Source organism: Ambystoma mexicanum, chromosome 2p, assembly GCF_040938575.1.
Source record: "Ambystoma mexicanum isolate Mex_15411 chromosome 2p, UKY_AmexF1_1, whole genome shotgun sequence".
Taxonomy (NCBI): Eukaryota; Metazoa; Chordata; class Amphibia; order Caudata; family Ambystomatidae; genus Ambystoma; species Ambystoma mexicanum.
The window spans coordinates 1,133,043,828-1,133,063,254 of NC_090923.1; the positions used below are offsets into that span (position 1 = coordinate 1,133,043,828).

A 19,427-nucleotide genomic window follows, 5' to 3' on the forward strand; every position below is an offset into this window, starting at 1 on the left:
TACCACATGCCCAAGTGATCCTTGCCTTTTTGGGGTACAAGAACGTGAGGGGACTTTAGCTTACACTGTTACTCGGTTTATAAATGCTTCCTTTAGGGAATATCATGTTGCGGACAAACTGAAGGCAGGCTGGGTCACGTAGGTGCTAAAGAAAAGTCCTCATTGTACACCACTAACTGTACACATTTCCATCCAATCACAGATGTGCCCTTTATGTTAAAGATGTTAGATAGAATTTCATATTTGCAACATCAGACAGCCATGGGAAATAATCAGCCGCTCAGTGGTGGTCAGTCCAGTTAGAGTAAATAGAAGTACCAAGCGTACCCTTAATCAATCGCCTCTGCAGATCCTTGATGAAAGGAAGTTGGGTCTTCATGTGTTGCTGGACTTATCTGCTGCATACGACACACTTGATCACTCCATTCTAATCGATCATCTTTCAGAGGTAGAAAAAGTGTCAGAGAAGACCGCTTGCTGGGCCTCTTCATTTCTGGGGAACAGTAAAAATAGCTGCTCTTGAAGCTGATGCGGCTGAATTTATTGAGTCCGGATTTCCTCAGTGATCATGTCTGTCCCCCCTTTTGTTCAGCACTTATTTGAAACCATTGCATGATATTGCTTGTGAATGATGGCAACACTATCCAGACTATGCGCAGATTATTTTCAGGTAGGAGCAGGATCCTGCAGCATTTCAGTCCTGCATAAGGAGAATTAGCTCTGCCTGAACCAGGAGAAAACTGAAGCTTCTTTGTTGCCTCTCCCTATATGCTGCCAACACTCATTAAGATGGCACAGCCCCATATGACCATCGCATACAGCATCGCATAGTATGCATATTTCGTTGAAGCAACATAAGCCCTTTGAGGATATTCTTGGACTTCACCTTACGTATGCACAAGTATCCAATATTTCCTGCTCACTAAATTATGACGTAATGTTGCTACAACAACTGAGACCCTTCCTTATTGAGCTTCATTGTGCTTTACTAGCTCATGGCATTGGGTCCAAGATAGACTTTTGTACCTCTCTATATCTTGGAGCTTTTCAACAGTTGGTACAGCGTCTCCAGTCCTTACTGAAGTCAGCGGTACACATTTTTACCTGTGCACCTCAACTAATCCATATTACAGCAGTTCTTAGGCACCTGTGCTGGCTACCAATGAGTGCTAGGATTATTGTTTAAATTATTTTCCCCAGACTCAAAAATCCTATATGGGCAAGCCAAAGGTATTTCAAACACTGTCTTCTACAGCGTACCTCTTGTCGGCCCTCAAAGTGTCAGTCTGTAACGTTCACACTCCAATGCAATGGGCAAATCCTTTGGTGTTTTAGTGGCTCATTACTCAAATGCCATCCTGAAGGAACTTAGGCAGATCCCAAATCTCATGCCCTTATGGAAGAGGATCAAAGCACTCCTCTTGCGACTTGCAGTCTGTAGATCATACATCTTTTTCCTGCTAGTAACTCATTCGTTTTTGGTTATAGACTTCCTTATGTTGGACAGCACAGAAATACCCGTGGGTGGGTTGCGCTTTACACACAAACAGATCATCAAATACGTCACCTTAAATTGTACACATACTGCAAACACCTTCCCTGAATCAGAGCTTACAGGCCCAGACTTCTTCTGCAACTAATCACACCAGGCACCTTCTGCACAGCCGTTTGGCTCATCAAAGTCAAGTGGTCTTGAGAAATGTGTGTTTCATGTTTCATGTTTATTCATTTATAGTGCGTGCCAGACACGAAGGTATACGGGCGCAAGAGCAGCAAGGTTATTCTTAGCTTGGTTACAGTGCTGTACAGTAATTGCAGTGTATACATGGTTGCAGAAGTTACGACAAATACAGTAGAAAACTGTTTCAAGATATACAGATTTACAAGTATGCATAGGATAGTTATTGGTCGTTGTCTTTTATCCACTGAATGTAATTGCGTCTAAAGTGGGGGTAAGACTGAGGTGTCCTTAAGGAGGGTGGCAGGGAGTTCCAATGTTTGGCTGCTTTCACCTGCAAGCTATGTACATAAACATAAGCCTGTGTCATTCATAACTACCTGTACCATACATGCCAAGTCCCTACATGTGTCAACAAGGTTCCCACACTCTCTACACACATTTATTTGAACATTAGCCAACCTTGATATATAGGGAAACCTCTTGACAAAATGCCTGGCTCTACCTCAAGCACTGTCCATTGCTCTCCCTAGATTCCTGAACGCTTTGGGGCTGTTCGAGCTATGGCTGAGGGGACTGGCACAGAGCTCCTGGTTGGCACCACCCGCAACGCACTTCTTCGAGGAAGCTTTGCAGAAGGATTCACCCCCATTATACAGGTATGGTAGGAACTGAGTGAGAGTGAGAACGTCGACTGCGGAATGATAGGATTCAGGGATGGGATATACTAACCATCACTGTGGCATTATTTGAGTGTCTGTGTGCATCTTTGTGTGTATGTGTATGCATTGGTGCATGTCCACGAATGCTCACTAACCCATGAGCAGGCACCCCCAGAGAACTACAAATCAAGGAATGCACCTGACCCCTGTACAGGTTACGCACCCCTACCCCACTCTTAGGGAGGTTTTTCTGGTGCCATCTGTTGAGGGGTTAGAAGAGACCTATCCTTGGTGGGAGAACAGGGTATCAACCAAATTAGACCAACGCACTCAAAGTATAACGTTGCAGACCAGTCTGTATTCTATTTTGTGACGGAATTGTTTTTTACTAAAGTGCATTTAACCCCGAAGACATACGCAACACAATACACCTCACATAAAACACTGTAAAAATATATTTCTGTGTCACCTGCTCTCCATCCTTTTCAACTGGTTGGGATAGCCTGCCTTCACAGGACATGATCCAACTTTACATAACCTTGGCCTCACATGCTCGGTGCCCTTCCACATGCCTCCTCCACTCGTTCTATGTACACAGTACCAACCGCCACAACCCAACACACATTTTTCCACTCACCAGGGGAGTCATGATTTGCTACTGCTCTGCAATGCTTCTTTTATTGCACTGTATTTTTCACTTACCTAGGCAATCGTTTTGAGGGTTCCACCCCTTCTACTTTATTTGGCTTTTTTAGTAAGTATTTAAATATTCGTTCACAGCGGTGCCTCCCTTTGTTATATATCTTTCAAGACCATCTTTAAAAAGTGCATTGGTGTTGGGGGACATTTCTTAAAGGCTGATTCTCAGAAGGTGAATGTCCAGTGCTTGGGACATTTGTAGCAGTCAGTATTTGTGCTCTATTATTATCCCAACTTCCCTGTGGAGCAAACTCCCCTCGATATCAGAAATTTTTCTGACATCAATGCCAACAAAGGAGTCTTTCCTCAGCGGTAAGGGCAGTTTCCTCATGGGCAGGAAGGATAGCTCATGGGCAGCGTAACGCAGCTCAACACAGGTTTGAATCCTGATCCCGCGCTTAGAAACCACTCTTGGTATTAAGCGCGTTATAAATGAAAAATTATGATTATAAGTTTAAAGTACTTTCCGGTAGAAAATTGTTGGTACCCTTGGTGGGAAAGCACTGATTACTTTGGTACTGGATGATTTGTGGACACTGGACTTTGTGTTCACGGTATCAAAGCAGAGAACTATAGCCTCTGCACCAATCTGAACATGCATGCAAGAGTAAAGGGTTGATAAGGTAGCTGCAAAATCCCACGTGGTTAGTCAGAATCTGGAGACAGACAAGGTGGCGTTTTGGATGATGGGTTTCCTGAGCCCAGTCGCAGTGGCCCACTGTGAAGTTTGCAAGGTAATGACCTGGAACGTGGTGGGTGCAGAGAAACACCTGATCGAACCTGAGTGGGGCAGTTTCTTTCGGCACTACGACCTTGCAAGAGACTTTGGCCTTGAACCCAATCCTGATGCAAGGATATAAGGCCTATAATGTGCCAGCAAGTGGGAGGCCAAGTGGAGGGTTTCTAAATTTGGTAGAAACTGGTCTAGAGTGGGAAATTGAGATTGGTGAGTTGGGTTTGTCAGATCTTCAGCATATAATAGCAAGAATCTGTGATGGCCACTACCGGTTTATATTTAATGTCTACAACCGTCCGTACGGCAATAACCCACTAGGGACCCTGGTTTTAAATTATTTCAAAGGTGGAACCGTTGCCATCCTAGCAAAATCCATGTGCTGGTTTTAGCCGACTTCAATATACAATTTCAGCCTTTAAAGGAACTGGGCGATTTATGGGACAAACACGATTTAGCGTGGGAGATTCACGCCCTAGTAGCAGATTTCCCTGCAAGAACAGCCTTGAACATGAGTAGTTTGTGGCACAACTCGACGGCAACGCCTAATGGCAGTAAGTGTAAGGTGAAATACTCAGCCTCACTCTTATCGAGGAAAATGGTGGAGGATCTGCGCTTTCTATTGAGTTTGGGGCAGAGTACTTCACCATGAAGCAGGAGTTTGAAGAGTATCTAGACACCGTAACACCAGCGCATGCACACATGCTTTTTCTGGAGTTCAGGACAAATACACAGAGGTTTGCAAAATTCACTAAGAAGTGGTGTGGGTATAACTCCACGATTTGTCCTGCAGCAAGAAATTGTGAAGAGACAGTAATGCATTTAGTGTTATTTTGTGTCGGTTCAAGGATTTGAGGGCAATGTATTTGCTACCATTGCTTAAAAATGCACACATCTGCCGTGTTGAGGATGCAATGACATTCTGTAAACCAACTGCTGGCCTCAAGGTTGTCCACTATGTGGCTACATTTATCCATCGCGCATGGATTAGAAGGGCTCAGCAGGTCCATTATTTAGCAGCTTATATTAATGCAGATATGATTTGCAACAGCACTTAAAAGGATCCCCAAGATAGAAGCAAAGGGCCTGCTGTGGCAAGCAGGGGCATGTGCCATAGATCATTCATACAACTAGATGGCCCCCACTACAATGTTCAGGCCTTGTCAAATGTGTTTAACATTTTCTTTTAACACTTACATTGATTGTGTTTTAAAAAAAAAAATATAAAGCTTTTCAAAATGTTTAATACCATTGGGATGTAGTTTATTCTCCCATATTTTGTTTGATGTTTTTGTGGTGAATTTGTGATTGTTTTATGTTTTAACTGCAGATATTTTGTATATGCTTGAGCAGAAGACTTTTGTTTGAATAAAGCTTTAAAGAAATAAAGAAAGATAATATGTTTCTTTATTTGAACTTGCCTCATGTTCCTTGGCCCTATCCTTAAGGAAAGAAAGAAGTCCAAAAGAGTGCTCGCCAGGATGCCGATAAATAATAACCTCAGTCGCCATCCTGAATACTAATCTAGCCTGATTCCTGTCCCTAAATCGAAAGGAACCTAACTTAAACAAAGGTACAATAAGGGCCTTTTGCCAAAACCATAGAACGGTGGCTGAATTCTGACCCACTGTTTCTGTACCAAAAAAGGGTCCCTGACCCTGTGGTACAGTTCAAGTAAACAGGCACTGAAATGTCTCTTCCACCTTCCTCTCTGGGTCGGTTTCTTTCTCTTTCTGTCTCTCTGGTTAGCCAGACACTTTGTATCAATTCTGGGGCCTCTGCTTTAGCTCACATGTCAACACCAGGTACTCTCCTGGAGTTGTCCTTCACTGAGTCTTCCAGTATTTTCTCCACTCTGTTACTTCCTCTTGGGTTCCTCATCCTCGGGTCTCAGGTTTCACACCCCCACCTTGGGGGGATGGTTACTCGCACTGCACCTTGGGGTCGTGTCTCTTTCTCCCTGCTTTGGTGCTTGATTGCTGTAACCCCGCCTCAGGGCAGTTTATTTTCAACCCGCCTTGGGGTCGGATTGCTTTCACCCCACTTTGGGGTTGGTCTGTTCTCATCCCGCCTTGGGATCAGTTTGTTCTCACCCCGCCTTGGGGTCAGGTTGCTCTCACCCTGCCGTGGGGTCTGTCTGCTCTTTGTCCACCTTGGGCTCTGTGGGTTCTAAAGCCACCTTGGGGTGGTCTGTTTTCACAGTTTTCCCAATTTGTTCGAATTTTATTGATCGTATGGTAGATTTGGCCGAATTCGGCGAGTACCATTTGTTCGATTAAATTTGAGCAAATTGGGTAATCAATACCGAACATGAGGAGCAGGGGTGTCCCCCACTCCCCATGTTTGGTAGTGATTGCCTTGGGGGGTCGTGGGGGTGACCCATGCTACCTGAGGACTGGAGACGGGGACGGAAAAAAAAGCGACAAGCGGACCCGCGTAAGAGGAACGGAACCAATGCTGCAGAATCAGAAGGAAGCAAAGAAGCAAAAGGTAAGTGTGGGCCGGGATGGGAGGATGTAATGGGCAGGTGTGGGGGTGTCAAGGTTTTGCCATATTTGGCCGTGGCAAAATTTTATTCATGGTGAAATTGACCATGCTCAATTCCGCTGCGATCAATTCTGCCACTGTCAAATCACGTATATCAATTTTCACCCTGCCTTTGGGTCTGTCTGCTTTCACCCCTCCTTCTTGTTCGGTTTGCTCTCACCCAGCCTTGGGTCAGATTGCTCTCACCCCACCTTATGATCGGTTTTGTTCTCACTCTGCCTGGGGATTGGGCAGTTCTCCCTCCACCTTGGGCTCGGTCTGCTCTCACCCCACCTTGGGGTTGGTCTGTTCTCAACGTGCTTGAGGCCTGTTTTGGTCTTTCCACCTTCTGCGGAGAGATGCACACTTTCTGTTCCCAGGAAGTGCTCCTCTGGTCAGGCGTTCTCGTAGGCTGAAAAGGTCTTCTTCGGACAACTTCCTCTACATCTGCTGGAGGTGGCGGCCCCTTCCTGTTCTCTCCCAGCAATGCTTCAGCACTCACTCCTTCATCTCGCTGCAAACTGGTGGTTCTAGCTTTGTACTCTGCGGGTGACTCACATGCGTTGGGCCTCTCTGCTCTATTCTTCGGCCATTTTGCTGTACGCTCTGTGGGCACCACCACGTGTCGAATCACTGCCTGTATGCTCGCTTATCTCTGCCACACCTCCCAGGAGGAGGTTCCTTCCGTGTGGTTCTGTGGACTTCTCTCTTTCTTTCCACCAGTGCTGATGGTATCTCCTCATTTCATGCAATACGGAGAGGGGTTTATTTCCCAATCTCCGGCCCAGGTTGAGGACAGTGCCTGAATAGGGTCAGATACCATATCAGCCATTGCTATATGAAGTGCTAAATCGAAGCAAAAAAATAAAATTTTAAAAAATGAAGTGCTAAGTCATTATACAAGTCAATTCCCATGTAACCAACAAACATATTGAATTCTTGAGTCTAAGGAGGATAACACATATCCCTATTTAGGGATTGCCTGTACTCTAAGGCGGCTCAGCTCCAGTGGGATCCTACTGCTTGTCCTGTCCCCTATGGGGTGTTTTTTTTTAAAGTATTTTATTGGCATTTATATAAATACAACACAACCATCAAACGGTAACATAACAAAGAAACTAAATCTAATTAACTAATTAACTACCACAGTCTTCGTAGCGCAATGTGTTGTTCGTATTTGTAGCGGGGGGGCGGGGTTGGTATGCGGCGCACCCAAGGTCACGAGGGCTGGGTTTTCAGGTTGACCATTCTTGGGGGTAAGTCACAGGCAAGTCTCTGGTAAGGGTGAAAGCTCAGGGGGGTTTGTGGTCCGGGGGCATATTGGATGTCGCGCACCAGGGCCTTCCATGAGTCTAGGGTGTCGTTGGAGTCGTCATCATTTGAGTGGATTCCATCCTGCCAGGCCCTGGTCTCTGCCTCCGTCCACTTTTCCAGGTCCTTAAGCCAACGTCCGTGCCTTGGGCCCCTTGGTGATTTCCATGCCATTGCTATGGACCTTTTTGCGAGGATGCATGCTAGGTCCATTAGTTTGACCAGGTGTTTGTGTTTGCTGAGTCTGGGATGGGCTCCCAGTAGGGTTTCCACTTTGGGTTCCACTCATATCTCGTGAGTCCCGCTTCAGTGCAGGTACGTTCCACCATGGACCAGAATTTCGCTGTTTTGGTGCAGGTCCAAAACATGTGGATCATGTCCGCTTTGTCATTTCCACACCAGGGGCAGTTCGGCGGTGCTTGTTTGTTGAAGGTGGCAACTCTTAGTGGGGTCATGTATGTTCTGTATAGCACTTCAATTGAACTTGTTTGAATCTGATGTTCCTCGACACCACTTTGGGGTATAGTAGTATTCGCTCCCATTCACTGTCAGTTAGTGTGGTCCCTAATTCGGATTCCCATTTTTGTCTCAGGGACACGCTTTTTGGATTGGGTCTATCATTTAGTTTGGTGTACAAGCGGGAGACCGGTTTCCAACCGTCTGCTAAATCGTACATCTCCTGAAGGAGGGGATCCGGTGGGGGTTCTTCTGGCCAGACAGGCCACTGTGCCCTGGCTGTCCGTTTGAGGCGGTGGTACCACAGGAACTGGGTGTTCGGGATGCCTTCATTGGCTTGTAGTGATTCGAGTTCTCTGAACGTGCCGTCTTCAAACAGATCTCCCCATGTATGGATTCCGGCTCTCTCCCTTTTCCTAGCTGTCGCTAAGTCTGCCTGAGTTTTGCATACATCCGCCAGGATGGGAGTATTGGGATTGTAGGGGTGTTTCAGTTGTCGAAGGAAGCCAATTCTGGCCCATATCTGCCTGCCCAGGGTAACAATCATGGGGACTCCAGAAGTTTGTTTCGTCGGGTTCCAAAGCATTTCTTTAGGGAACAGCTTAGGGGTCGGATGTCGCAGGAGCCCCACTTCAGCTGACAGGTCGTCAGAGAGCCATTTTGTTGTGTGGCTGAGCTGCGCAGCTAGGTAGTACCTTTGCAGGTCGGGTAGTTGTATCCCACCTTCTTTGTACGGGAGCGTGAGTGTGGGCAAAGAGATCTTGTGTCTGGACGACCCCCATATGAAGTCCTTGATTAGAGAGTCTAGTTTTTTGAAGAAGGGAGGTCTGATGTAGAAGCATACATTCGTGAAGTGGTATAAGAAACGGGGAGAACTATCATCTTGACTATTGCCGCTCTGCCCATTACTGCCAGTGGTAACTTTGACCAGAAGTTCATAGATTTGCGGAGGGCTCTTACTGCTTTTTCCGTGTTGTGTTCGTGCGTGAGCGCTGGGGTATGACACACTTCGATTCCCAGGTATTTAAACTGCTCTGGTTGCCATTGTATCCCGACATCTGGGAGGTCGGGTTTATCCAGACCCCTGAGTCTGGCCAGTGGGAACGCACACGACTTTAGTTTGCTAATTGTTATCCCAGAGTATCGGGCATAGTTGTCGAGGATGTCCAACGCGACTTGTGCATTGAGCTGGGGGTTATTCAGATACAGGAGGACGTCATCCGCATACCTGGATATTATGGCGTGATCACTGCCCAGCCCAATGCCCGCGTCGAAGTGTTGTTTCCTGAAATAGGCAGCCACTGGCTCCAGGCCCAGTATGTATAACATTGGGGATAGCGGGCATCCTTGCCGCGTGCCCCGCTGTATCGGCCAGGCTTCGGACACCGTCTTACCAGTCTTCACTCTCGCTGTCGGTGTATTGTACATACCTCGACCCACTTTACAAAGCTCTCGCCAAAGCCGAATTCTTTTAGCGCTTCGATCAGCCACTCCGAGTAGATGGAATCGAAGGCTTTTATAGCATCCAAGGAGAGTACTGCTAGGTCCTCGTCTCGATCATAGGTCTCTGCCATGATGTGTTGGAGCCTCCTCAGGTTCGCGGTGGTGTTGCGTCCTGGCACAAAACCATTCTGGTCCTCATGAATCAGGGTTCCAATCACCCTCGCCAGCCTCTTAGCGAGGATTGTGGTCAGGATCTTGCAGTCATAGTTTAGCATGGCGATTGGGCGGTATGATTCGCAGTTGTCGGTGGGTTTGTTGGGTTTGAGTATAGGGATGATAATTGTCTCTTTCATGGAGTTGGGTAAGTTTCCGTTTTCGTATGCCTCCATATACACCTTGTGGAGTGTCGGGGCAAGGGTCGCTTCATACGCTTTGTAGAATTCTGGCGGGAGCCCATCGCTCCCGGGGGTTTTGCAGGTGGTCAGCGATTTAATCGCGTCCGTCATGTCCTCTGTAGTGATTTCCGCATCAAGCAACTCTCTTTGGGCCTCCGTCAGTCTTGGGAGCTCAATCTCGGCCAGTGTGGCCTTTATGTCGTCCACTGGTATTTTGGTGTCGTGGGCGTACAATCTGGAGTAGAAGGCCGCAAAAGCTGAGTTAATGTCTTGCTGCATCCTGTGAGTTATCCCCCTTTCATCGGTTATTTCAGTTGGGAGGTGTCTTGGGAACTCGCGCTTGCATAGCCAGGCCAACATTCTACCAGGTTTATCTGCTTCTTTGTGCGCTCTGGCTATGTAGGTCGTATAGTCAAATTTGGACAGTCTATTCCAGGCCAAAAGGCACTCCTCCCGGGTGCCCTTCAGTTCTGTTTCGGCGTCCGGCATGATGTTGATTTGGGATTCCAGGTGCATGATCTTGTTCTCCAGTTCCTCCAGTTCCAGTCTCAGGTGCTTACGGATGCCACCAGCACCTGATATAACTTCACCCCTCGTTACAACCTTCATGGCCTCCCATAGTGTGCTCCAGCTTGACACTGAGCCTGTGTTAATGTCTGGGTATTCCTCAAGTTTGGTACCAAGTTCCTCCTTAAATGCGTGGTCTGTGAGTGCTGTGGGTGACATTCTCCTTAGCGGGATTGGCGGTCTGGGTCCTCTAGGAGCCCATTGCATGATCAGCGGTGAGTGATCGGATATGGTTCTGCCTAGGTACAATGTGTCGTCCACTTGTTGAGCCAGCTCACGATCTATGAACAGATAGTCTATTCTCGTGTGGACCTTGTGCGGGGCAGAATAATAGGAATAGCACCTCTCGGTGCGGTGTTGTTCCCTCCAGATGTCCACTAGGTCGAGCTGTTCTATTGCGGTGTTTAGCGCGTTAGATGCAGGGCTATTTGAGAGACGGGGGGGTCTGATCTGTCCACAGCTCCGTTCCTGATGGAGTTGAAGTCGCCACCCCATATGAAGGCACTCTCTCTCCGAGGAATCATTTTGGCACTGAGCATTGCGAGGTGTGAGGGTATTCCGTGTTGCGGAAAGTATGAGTTCACCAGGCAGATTGGCGTGGATTCAATGGTACCCCATAATATTAGGTATCTGCCCTCTTTGTTGGCTTCATATCCCAATAGGTGGAAGGGCACAGTCGGGCTCACCCACGTAAACACTCCTCTGGCGAATTTGGAGTATGGGGCCCCTTTCCCTATCCCTCCCCATCTTTCGGATAATTTGTCCGTGGTTTCTTCCGTGAGGTGGGTTTCCTGAAGCATCGCTACTGACACCTTTTTCCTGTGCAGGTAGGAATGGATCCGGTTCCTTCTCAGGTACGTGCCCATGCCCCTCACATTCCACGTCATCACCTTAAGTTGGAGTGCCATTGGGCTTGTGTCTTGGTTTCATCTTTCCTGTCGCCCCTGTTTTCACGGGGCGGCCCTTCTCCAGGTGGTGCGACTTTCCCTCTGGGTTCTGGTGTTTTCTCTTCCGCCGCCCCCAAGGGCCTCCGGCCCCATGCTTCTGCTCCGCTGATAATTTGAGGACTGTGGTGTGAACAAAAACAATTAACAAAACTGTAACTGGTGCGCCCAGCAACGACAAGGTCTTGCTGGTGTTCAGGCGCTCTCGTACCGTCAGGACCCATCCGGGTGTCGGGCACGAGGGAGGTCGGTCAGGCAACTGGCCTGTCCTGTACTGTTCGTGGGGGGTGGGGCTATGTGCTTGGCGTGGGCCGAGCGAGGGCCGCATCATTGTTGCTAACTGTTGGGTGATTTTACCTTCTCTTAGGTCATTTGCCTTACGTCCGAGTTGGGTTTATGAGTCATGGCTTCATCCATGTCTCAGGCGCGGGGGGTTCTTCAATTTTCGGTGGGTTGAGGATCCTTGTCTGCAGCTAGATTGTTGTCTTCTAGCCACATGTTTGCATCTGCCAGGGATTCCAAGAAGATCGCCCTCCCCTTGTGGATCACTTTCAGTCTGGAGGGGTATAGCAACATATACTTTAGGTTCAGTTGCCTGAGTCGGGCTTTAATCGGCACAAATGAGTTCCTCTCCCGTTGGACTTTCGGCGTGTAATCGGGGTAGATCGTGATCTTAGAGCTCCCGCGTTCAATGGGGCCCTCCTCTCTGGAGTGCCAGAGGATGGTCTCTCTATCCTGGAAGTTGAGAACTTTAGCAATTATAGGGCGAGGGTGTGAGCCCACCGGGGGTCTCTTCTGTAGTGATCTGTGCGAAAATCCTTGCGTCAGCTTTCCAGCGTCCAACTCCTGTTGTATCTGGGATTCTATGTAGGCCGTCGGGTTCGGACCCTCACTTCCCTCCGGTACCCCAGTATTCTGATGTTGGCGCGTCTGGCCCAGCCCTCGGCCTCCTCAGCCTTAGCCTCGAGTGTGAGCACCTTCCGTTCTAGGTCCAGCACCTTAGCTTTCAGCTCCGCTGTATCTCCCGACGTCTCCTTTATGGTTGATTTGGCGGTGGTTACTCTTTCTGTCAGGTTGCGGGCATCCTGGCGCATGAGTTGTAGCTCGGATTTGAACTCCCCGATTCTGGAATCTATAAATGCGCGCAGTGATGCAATTGCCTCCAGCACTTGGGCTTGATTTTCGGGAGAGTCTACCGGTTTTGCTCAGGGAAGTTCGGGAGTGGAAGTGCATGGCTGCGGAGGAGTTTTTACTTTAGCGGACACATACGTGTCCATGGTGCTTGCCTATGTCTTGTTCCTGGCCGCCATGGTGAGGGACGCCACTTGGTCGTGTGGAGGTGGATGACGGTGGGCGAGGTTGGGGAGCTTATGGTTCCGGAAGCAGGGTGGTCCGGTTTACGCGGAGTCAGTGTTCAAGTTCTCGGAGGGATATACAACGGCACATGTTCGATTGGTTTATGCCCTTGCCCAGCGCTCTCCTCACCTCCACCTTCTTCTGCTGTCGATGGCAGGGCTCCCCGCACCGGGGGGTCGGCGCAGCCTCTCTCGGTGCCGTAGTCCAGGGCACGTGCCCGGTCTTCACAGTCGGGAGCTCCCGGTTGGCTCCCCAGTCGGTAGCTGTCGTAGTGGAGGTTCGGACCCAGGTGGAGGGGGAGGCTCCTCTCCCTCGTTTCGGTCACAGCAGCAGTTTATGGGTCGGTTTCGCTGCAAAGGCGGCTAGCGTTCTCCTGCGACATCAGCTTCGAAAGATGGCCGCCATCGTGGGTCCCGCCAGGAGGGGGGGACCTTTATCGGGAAGAATCCGTGGGTTTGGAGGTCCGAATCCAGGGGAAGGCCACAGTATCGTGTCTGGGGTCGGTTCCCCTTCCCTCGGAACCGGTTCTTTCCATCTCAGGTGCAATTTTAGGCAGGCAAAAGGATCAAGATACGGCGTCTCGGCCGGAGCACAGCGACTCAGCTTCCACTCGCCATGAGCTCCAGGCCACGCCCCCCGTCCCCTATGGGGTGTTAAGCTTAGCAGGCTCATCTCCCTATCCCAAAGGGGGTGGCTCATCCTTGAGGAGAGAGGATACATTCCCATGATTTGTCACAACCCTCACAACACATGTTAGGTACTATCATACGAGAAAGTGCATTCTGGTCCCTGATCCTCGGTGCCGCTGAATGCTGATGGGGTTATTGAAAATCAAAACGATTTACACTGTAAAACACCAGTACTAAGCTTGCAACAGAAGACTTCAAAACATATAAAGAAGTCTGATGAACATAGGAGAAAGGAAGACACGCTTCCCTCGCTTTCCCTTTCAAAGGAATCTGAGCCTGAGATTAGTGTGATTTCTGAGACAGATGAACCCCCAAAATTCTGTACCGTACTGCCGGTAACAACTTTGGTATATTGGCATGGTCTTCCACATAGGTTTTCTCTCCTGATTTCTCCCCTGACATATCAGGTGTTCATTCTAATCAGGGGACAACCTCTCAGCCACCTCCTCTTTTGTTCTTGACAAATGTACAGGTTCCCAGACCTGTTGTATTCGATATTTGCAATAGAAGCACTGAGACACTTGCTCTAGTGGAAGTCCCACATACCATTAACTTATCCAATTTCTCTATCCTGATGTATTCTCCAGCTCCTTGGCCAGAGCCTTCCAGCATGGCCAAAACTATAACTAACTCTGTGCTAGAAACCAGCTAATTATAGCCCTCTGACAGATTCTAGTGCAAAAAATTAAAGAAAGGATTTCTCCAGCAGCAGGTGAAGTGACACCTCAGTAGACTGCTTTTGAGGATATGCAAGTTGGACCACGCCTAATGAAACCTAGAATAGTAAAAGTATATTTTTCTGAAATTATTTTAGACATGTTTCCTATATTGATTTATTCTGCAATTTGTGAAACCACTGTGCCTAATCCACCCCACCATTGGATTATATAAGGTTCTACTCCAGCTCAACATGGCCGCCCTGGTTTTATGGCATGGTGCTGGACCTATGGTGATGGGAGAAATGGTAGAGGGACTACATCCTAGTATCTATGCTGATTTTTTTCTCGGTTCCCCTAACGTGACCAAGCGCTCAGGGAAGTGCGAAACGCGTTGTTCAGGACCCCCCGCCCCCCCTTGGCGTCCTGTTTTGTTTGCTGTGTGTGTTTTTGCCATGATATTTACCTTAAATAAACGTGTTTCTTTATCTAGATTCGAGTTTGTCATTTTTGGGATTGTGTAGTGCCTCATCTCTTGGAGTGCGCTTTTTTCCTCTGCTCTGAATTACACACACACACACACAGAGGAAAAGGAACAAATGCTCCTCTCTCTGACTAAAATCTTTCATGATGCATCTTGGAAGGCCATGTACGCGTTGGTGTAGCTCTCCCTGATAAACCAGAAATGCCATCCATTTTTAGAGAAGGTTCCTACATGTCTTCCCTATTTTTTATTATCAATGGAAATTCCAGTTATAGAACAAAGTGTGTCTGCCTGTTCTAACTCCATTCTGAACAGGAAGTTTCTGAGGTGCTTGATGAGAACCTGGCAACCCAATCAGTTTGAGCTACAGTGGTCTTAGGTATGAAAGAAAGGGGTCCTGTTTCAGTCTTAGACAAAAATGCCAAGAACTGGGAGAACCAGGGTAAAAAGTCGCTTACCAATGCGGGAATGCTCTTGAGATAGTTGTGTGCCTCCTCACTTTTAGCATGTTACTGCCTCCTGAACTTGGAGAATTTAGACCATTTGATTGAATTTCTTCCTTCAGATATTATTGATGAATATTACTTTTGGATTTCAGAAGGGCAGACACAACACAGCATCAACTGCAAATTACAAAGACACGGCTGATACTACGGCAGGAACTGTGCCATATGTATGCGTAAGCACACCTATCTTTCGGTAACGTCTTTACACGAGGCCATGCAGAGCAAAGTTCTGGATTTACCAAGACTCCTTTTCATCCCTCCACTGGCGAGGTTTCAGAGACCTCTAAAAACAGTGTTACAGCTTATAAATCCCCAGGCTCAATTTTGGTACAATTGCCTAGAGTGGGTTTTCAACAGCAGCACTATACTTTTTTCAGGCAAGGGCAACCTCCGCATGCCAGTTCAAAATTTTAATACTCTAACGTCAAAAAGAAAAGATAACGACCAAAGCCCTTATTCTGTACCAACATGTTCTCATAAGACTGAGAAGGGGAAGAAGCATAAAAAAGGGCCTGATCAATCTCATCTCCAAAAGGGACACAACAAAATAAGGGGGTAAGCCATAGGGGAAGTTTCACAGGGTTAGTAACACTCCGGATGCCATACAGCAGTTTGGTCACAGCAAAACTCCATTCCAAAGAGCTTTTGGCAAATGTGTGGTTTGTGGAGCTAGTGACTGAATGACAGGGGATCCCAGATGTAAGGGCACCCCCATGCAACACCATGTAAGGGCAGCCTTCTGTCCATAGATTGGAAATATGACAGGTGCTGCTTTTCACTTTGCTACCCAGCAGCCTATAGGCATTCAAGCAAGAGTTACCCTAGTATCCCTAAGGTCTTGGGAGCACAATGTCAGAATCATAATACCCCTATCCCAGATAATGCCAGATGTTATTTTAAGGACAGTGTCTGTCTTTTTAAATGGCCAGGAGACCATTGGCATTAGAGAAACTGGTACCAGCATCGTAGTAGTGGATGAGACTCTTCTCAAACCAGAGGAAGGAGCTAAGGCTCCTCTGGCCATGACTAAGGTTGCACGATGCCCTATCAAGGTTCTCCCATACTCCCTGTTACTCTTACTATAAATAAAATGACTCTTATAATTACTGTTAATGTACAACCTGAGATTCCCGGAACAGTTCTGCTGGGCAATGACTTGAAGGCTTAAGTCTTGTCTCTGACACTGCAGATCCACCTGGACTGAGGGCCAGATCTCATAAAAAAGGATAGGGCTATAGCTCAGGCTGAGCCTCCAGCCACGGCAAAGGGGAACCCCAAATCCTTCAGGGGAAAATGTGTCCTAAACCAAAAAACAGATAGAAAATCCTCTTAAGGTACCACCTCCATGCTTGAAAACCCCTTTTGAAATCCCTCCAATCATTGACAGAGAAGAGGAGGAGGGTCTCAGTAAACTCGAAGAGCTGAATCCTAGAGACCACCCTAGTCTGCAATCCTTGTTGGCAGAGGGTGACCCTTCAAGGGCAGACGTTAGTAAGAGACAAAGGGAATGTCCCTCCCTTGAAGGCCTGAGAAGGCAGGCTGCCTACCAAGTGGAGGGGAAAGGCTCTAGGAAGCACAGAATATCCTGGGAGGATGGGCTACTGCACAGAAAGCCCATAGAGTCTTCTACTGGGGACCATCGGATGTTGCAGTTGGCACACGAGATACCTCTCTCAGGTCATCTTGGAGCAGAAGACTAAAGAGAGACTTTCCTTATATTTTTACTGGCCAAAGAGAGGGGTCTTAGTAGAAGGCCACTGCAAATGTTTCACCACTTGTTAGTTGTCTGGCAAGAGGGGTATAAAGAACGAGGAAACCTTAGGGCCTCGCCCTGTTGTCAGCCTTCCATTTTAGAGAGTAGGGAACAATTATTGCGCTGTAAATCTGGAGGTTTCTGGAGGAAATGTGGTGGATTCACCTTCGACTTGTTGCTAGTGGCAAATCCTCCACTTCACCTCCAAAAATCCCCATGGAGTCTAATGGAGTGCAAAAATGGGGAATTGACACCACCTGTAATCTCTGGTAACACCACGGGACCAAGTGACGGTAACAGTAATCGAGTTTGGTAGTAATTCGTCAGAATCCCCAACACAGGGATCCAAGCTCATCCGAAGTGGAGGGCCATGGGGAGGATGAGGACAGCCCAGGAAGGATGCCAACATGCCAAAAATTAAAAATGTAGCTCAGTGAAGGACACAGAATCCAGGCATCATTGCCAGACCTAACTCTAAAATGTCATCTGCAGTAGCTTCATGTCAAAAATACTCCAGCAGCAGGTATTAACCACCCAAAATCTCAGCAGACCTATGGCAGGGTTAGGGACTCCCCTAGATATACCCAAACAATCAGGGCTGGCCTAAGCCAGCATTCCACTCACACAGAGGCGCACTCACACAAAGGGTTTCACGGCCAGTCAAACAGGCTAGCCCTAAAAAACGCTAAACATCCAGGTCCACCACACAGTATTTGCATTGGCCTGACTAGGTCTAGGTAGTGGTGTCAACCAGTGCAAGCCATTTTAGGCCTCCCCGTGGTTTCCCAAACATATAAATTGCTCAAAAACAAAATGGTTAAGTACAGGACGTCGAAAAGAACTTTAGTACCCGAATAGCAACCAATAAGGTAAATTGGGCTACTAATGCAGTAAATCAACTTGCACACCAATGTAATCTGATAAGGTCAGCATGTGGCCAACATGGTGTGCTCAAAAAGCCCCCTGTCTTAGGAGCCACATGGGCTGACATCGGACCATATTCTACAAAAGGGATGCAGTGGCAGGAGGACTTCAGTAAAAGTCCCTCCAGTCAGAAAAGGCCAGGGAAAAGGTTTAGGGATCCCATAAAAGGGACAGCAGAATTCCCAAACATGAAATTCTACTGTAATACTGAGGTATGCCATAATAGATACACATATGAATATACATATTTCCCATTTGGCCTAAATGCACTCCAAGGCTTTTCACCAGGATTCTGTCTCAGGTGGTTTCACATTTGCGTCTCCAACATGCCAAATATTTCCTTATCTGGTCAACTGACTGATAAAGGGACCCTCCCCTTGGAAAAGAGCCTCAGTCAGACTTCAGAAGACTTTCATTGTTCTTTCAAATCTGGGATTCTCCATAAAAAAATCCAATTTGCTATTTGCTCCCACTCAAGATATTGTGGGTTCGGTGTTGAGCAAGACCTTCCCTCCTCAAGACAGTATTTCAGCTATTCTTTAAACCATTCGGTTCTCTCAGAAAAACACAACAGTATTTCCTTGGTGGTGCCAAGGATTGCTGGGTCTAATGGAGTCTTGTATCCATCTAGTGCCTAGGGCAAGACTCAAGATGAAGACTTGGCAGTGGCACCAAGCTCACAACCGGATCCAGTCCATGTACCCAAGCCCAGAAATACTTAATTAACAAATCATTTATTGGATTCCCTTGTTTGGTGGGCTCAGCCAGAAAACATCATGCATAGGTGTCATGGCCACAGGCCGCAGAACACAAAGACCACACCATCTAGTGATGGGGGCAATGGGTCACTTGACTCACTTATGTCCCTTTGGGACCTATAAACACAGGGGCCCTGGCTGGACTCTGTCCTGGCGCCTTTGGCACCAGGCTCATATAGAGATGTGTGCAGGAACACCTTATTTCAGTGCAGGAGTGCTTTTACTTTATTTCAGTGCAGGAGTGCTTTTATTTTACAAGAACTTTCCAGGAGCTGAAAGCCTTTATTCCAGAGAACACCCTTATGTGCTGATTCATCGGGTGTGGCTCCCTAGGCCTGGTCTTCATGTGCTGAATCATCGGGTGTGGCAGGCAGGCTGAACCTGGTGGGTATAATAATAATAATAATAATAATAATAATTAGGCATTTATATAGCGCTACGAACCCTCAGGTATCTGAGCGCTGCTTATTATTACCCACGGTGTGTGGTGCTCATTTATCGACCTTGCACGGATGTCAAAGCGAGCGCTCTACTCGCTGTGCCACTTGACCGGCTTCAGAAGCTCAGCTATATAAGCTGCTCCATCATTAATGCTGGTGCTTCGCGTTATTGTGCACTTGCGTGCAACGTGACACTCACTGCCGCTTGGACCAGTTTACTTACCTTTGAAACCAGGAGTTCTCCTGCATACTCACCTCCAGGAAACCGGTGCTTCATCGCTTCATCTGCAGACTCATCTCCTGACATCCAGTGATCTTGATCCCGACGCTGCAGCACTGCACTCCGCATCCACAAACTCGGACCCTGTGAAGAAGAAGAAAGATAAGGTTAGAACATCTGTCCTAGGGCCATGCCGCATTTTAACCCCATGCGCCCACTCGTTAACA

General features: G+C 47.6%; 1 protein-coding gene across 4 annotated transcripts in view; it reads left to right on the forward strand.

Annotated features, from left to right (window-relative positions):
- The window catches only part of EML3 (EMAP like 3), a 743,130-nt gene that overhangs the window by 472,909 nt on the left and 250,794 nt on the right, over window positions 1-19,427 (forward strand). For all 4 annotated transcript variants that reach the window (XM_069645189.1, XM_069645191.1, XM_069645188.1 and 1 more), the window contains one exon: window positions 2,212-2,337. In XM_069645189.1, the coding sequence (XP_069501290.1) occupies window positions 2,212-2,337 (126 nt within the window). The remainder of the gene's footprint in view (window positions 1-2,211; window positions 2,338-19,427) is intronic.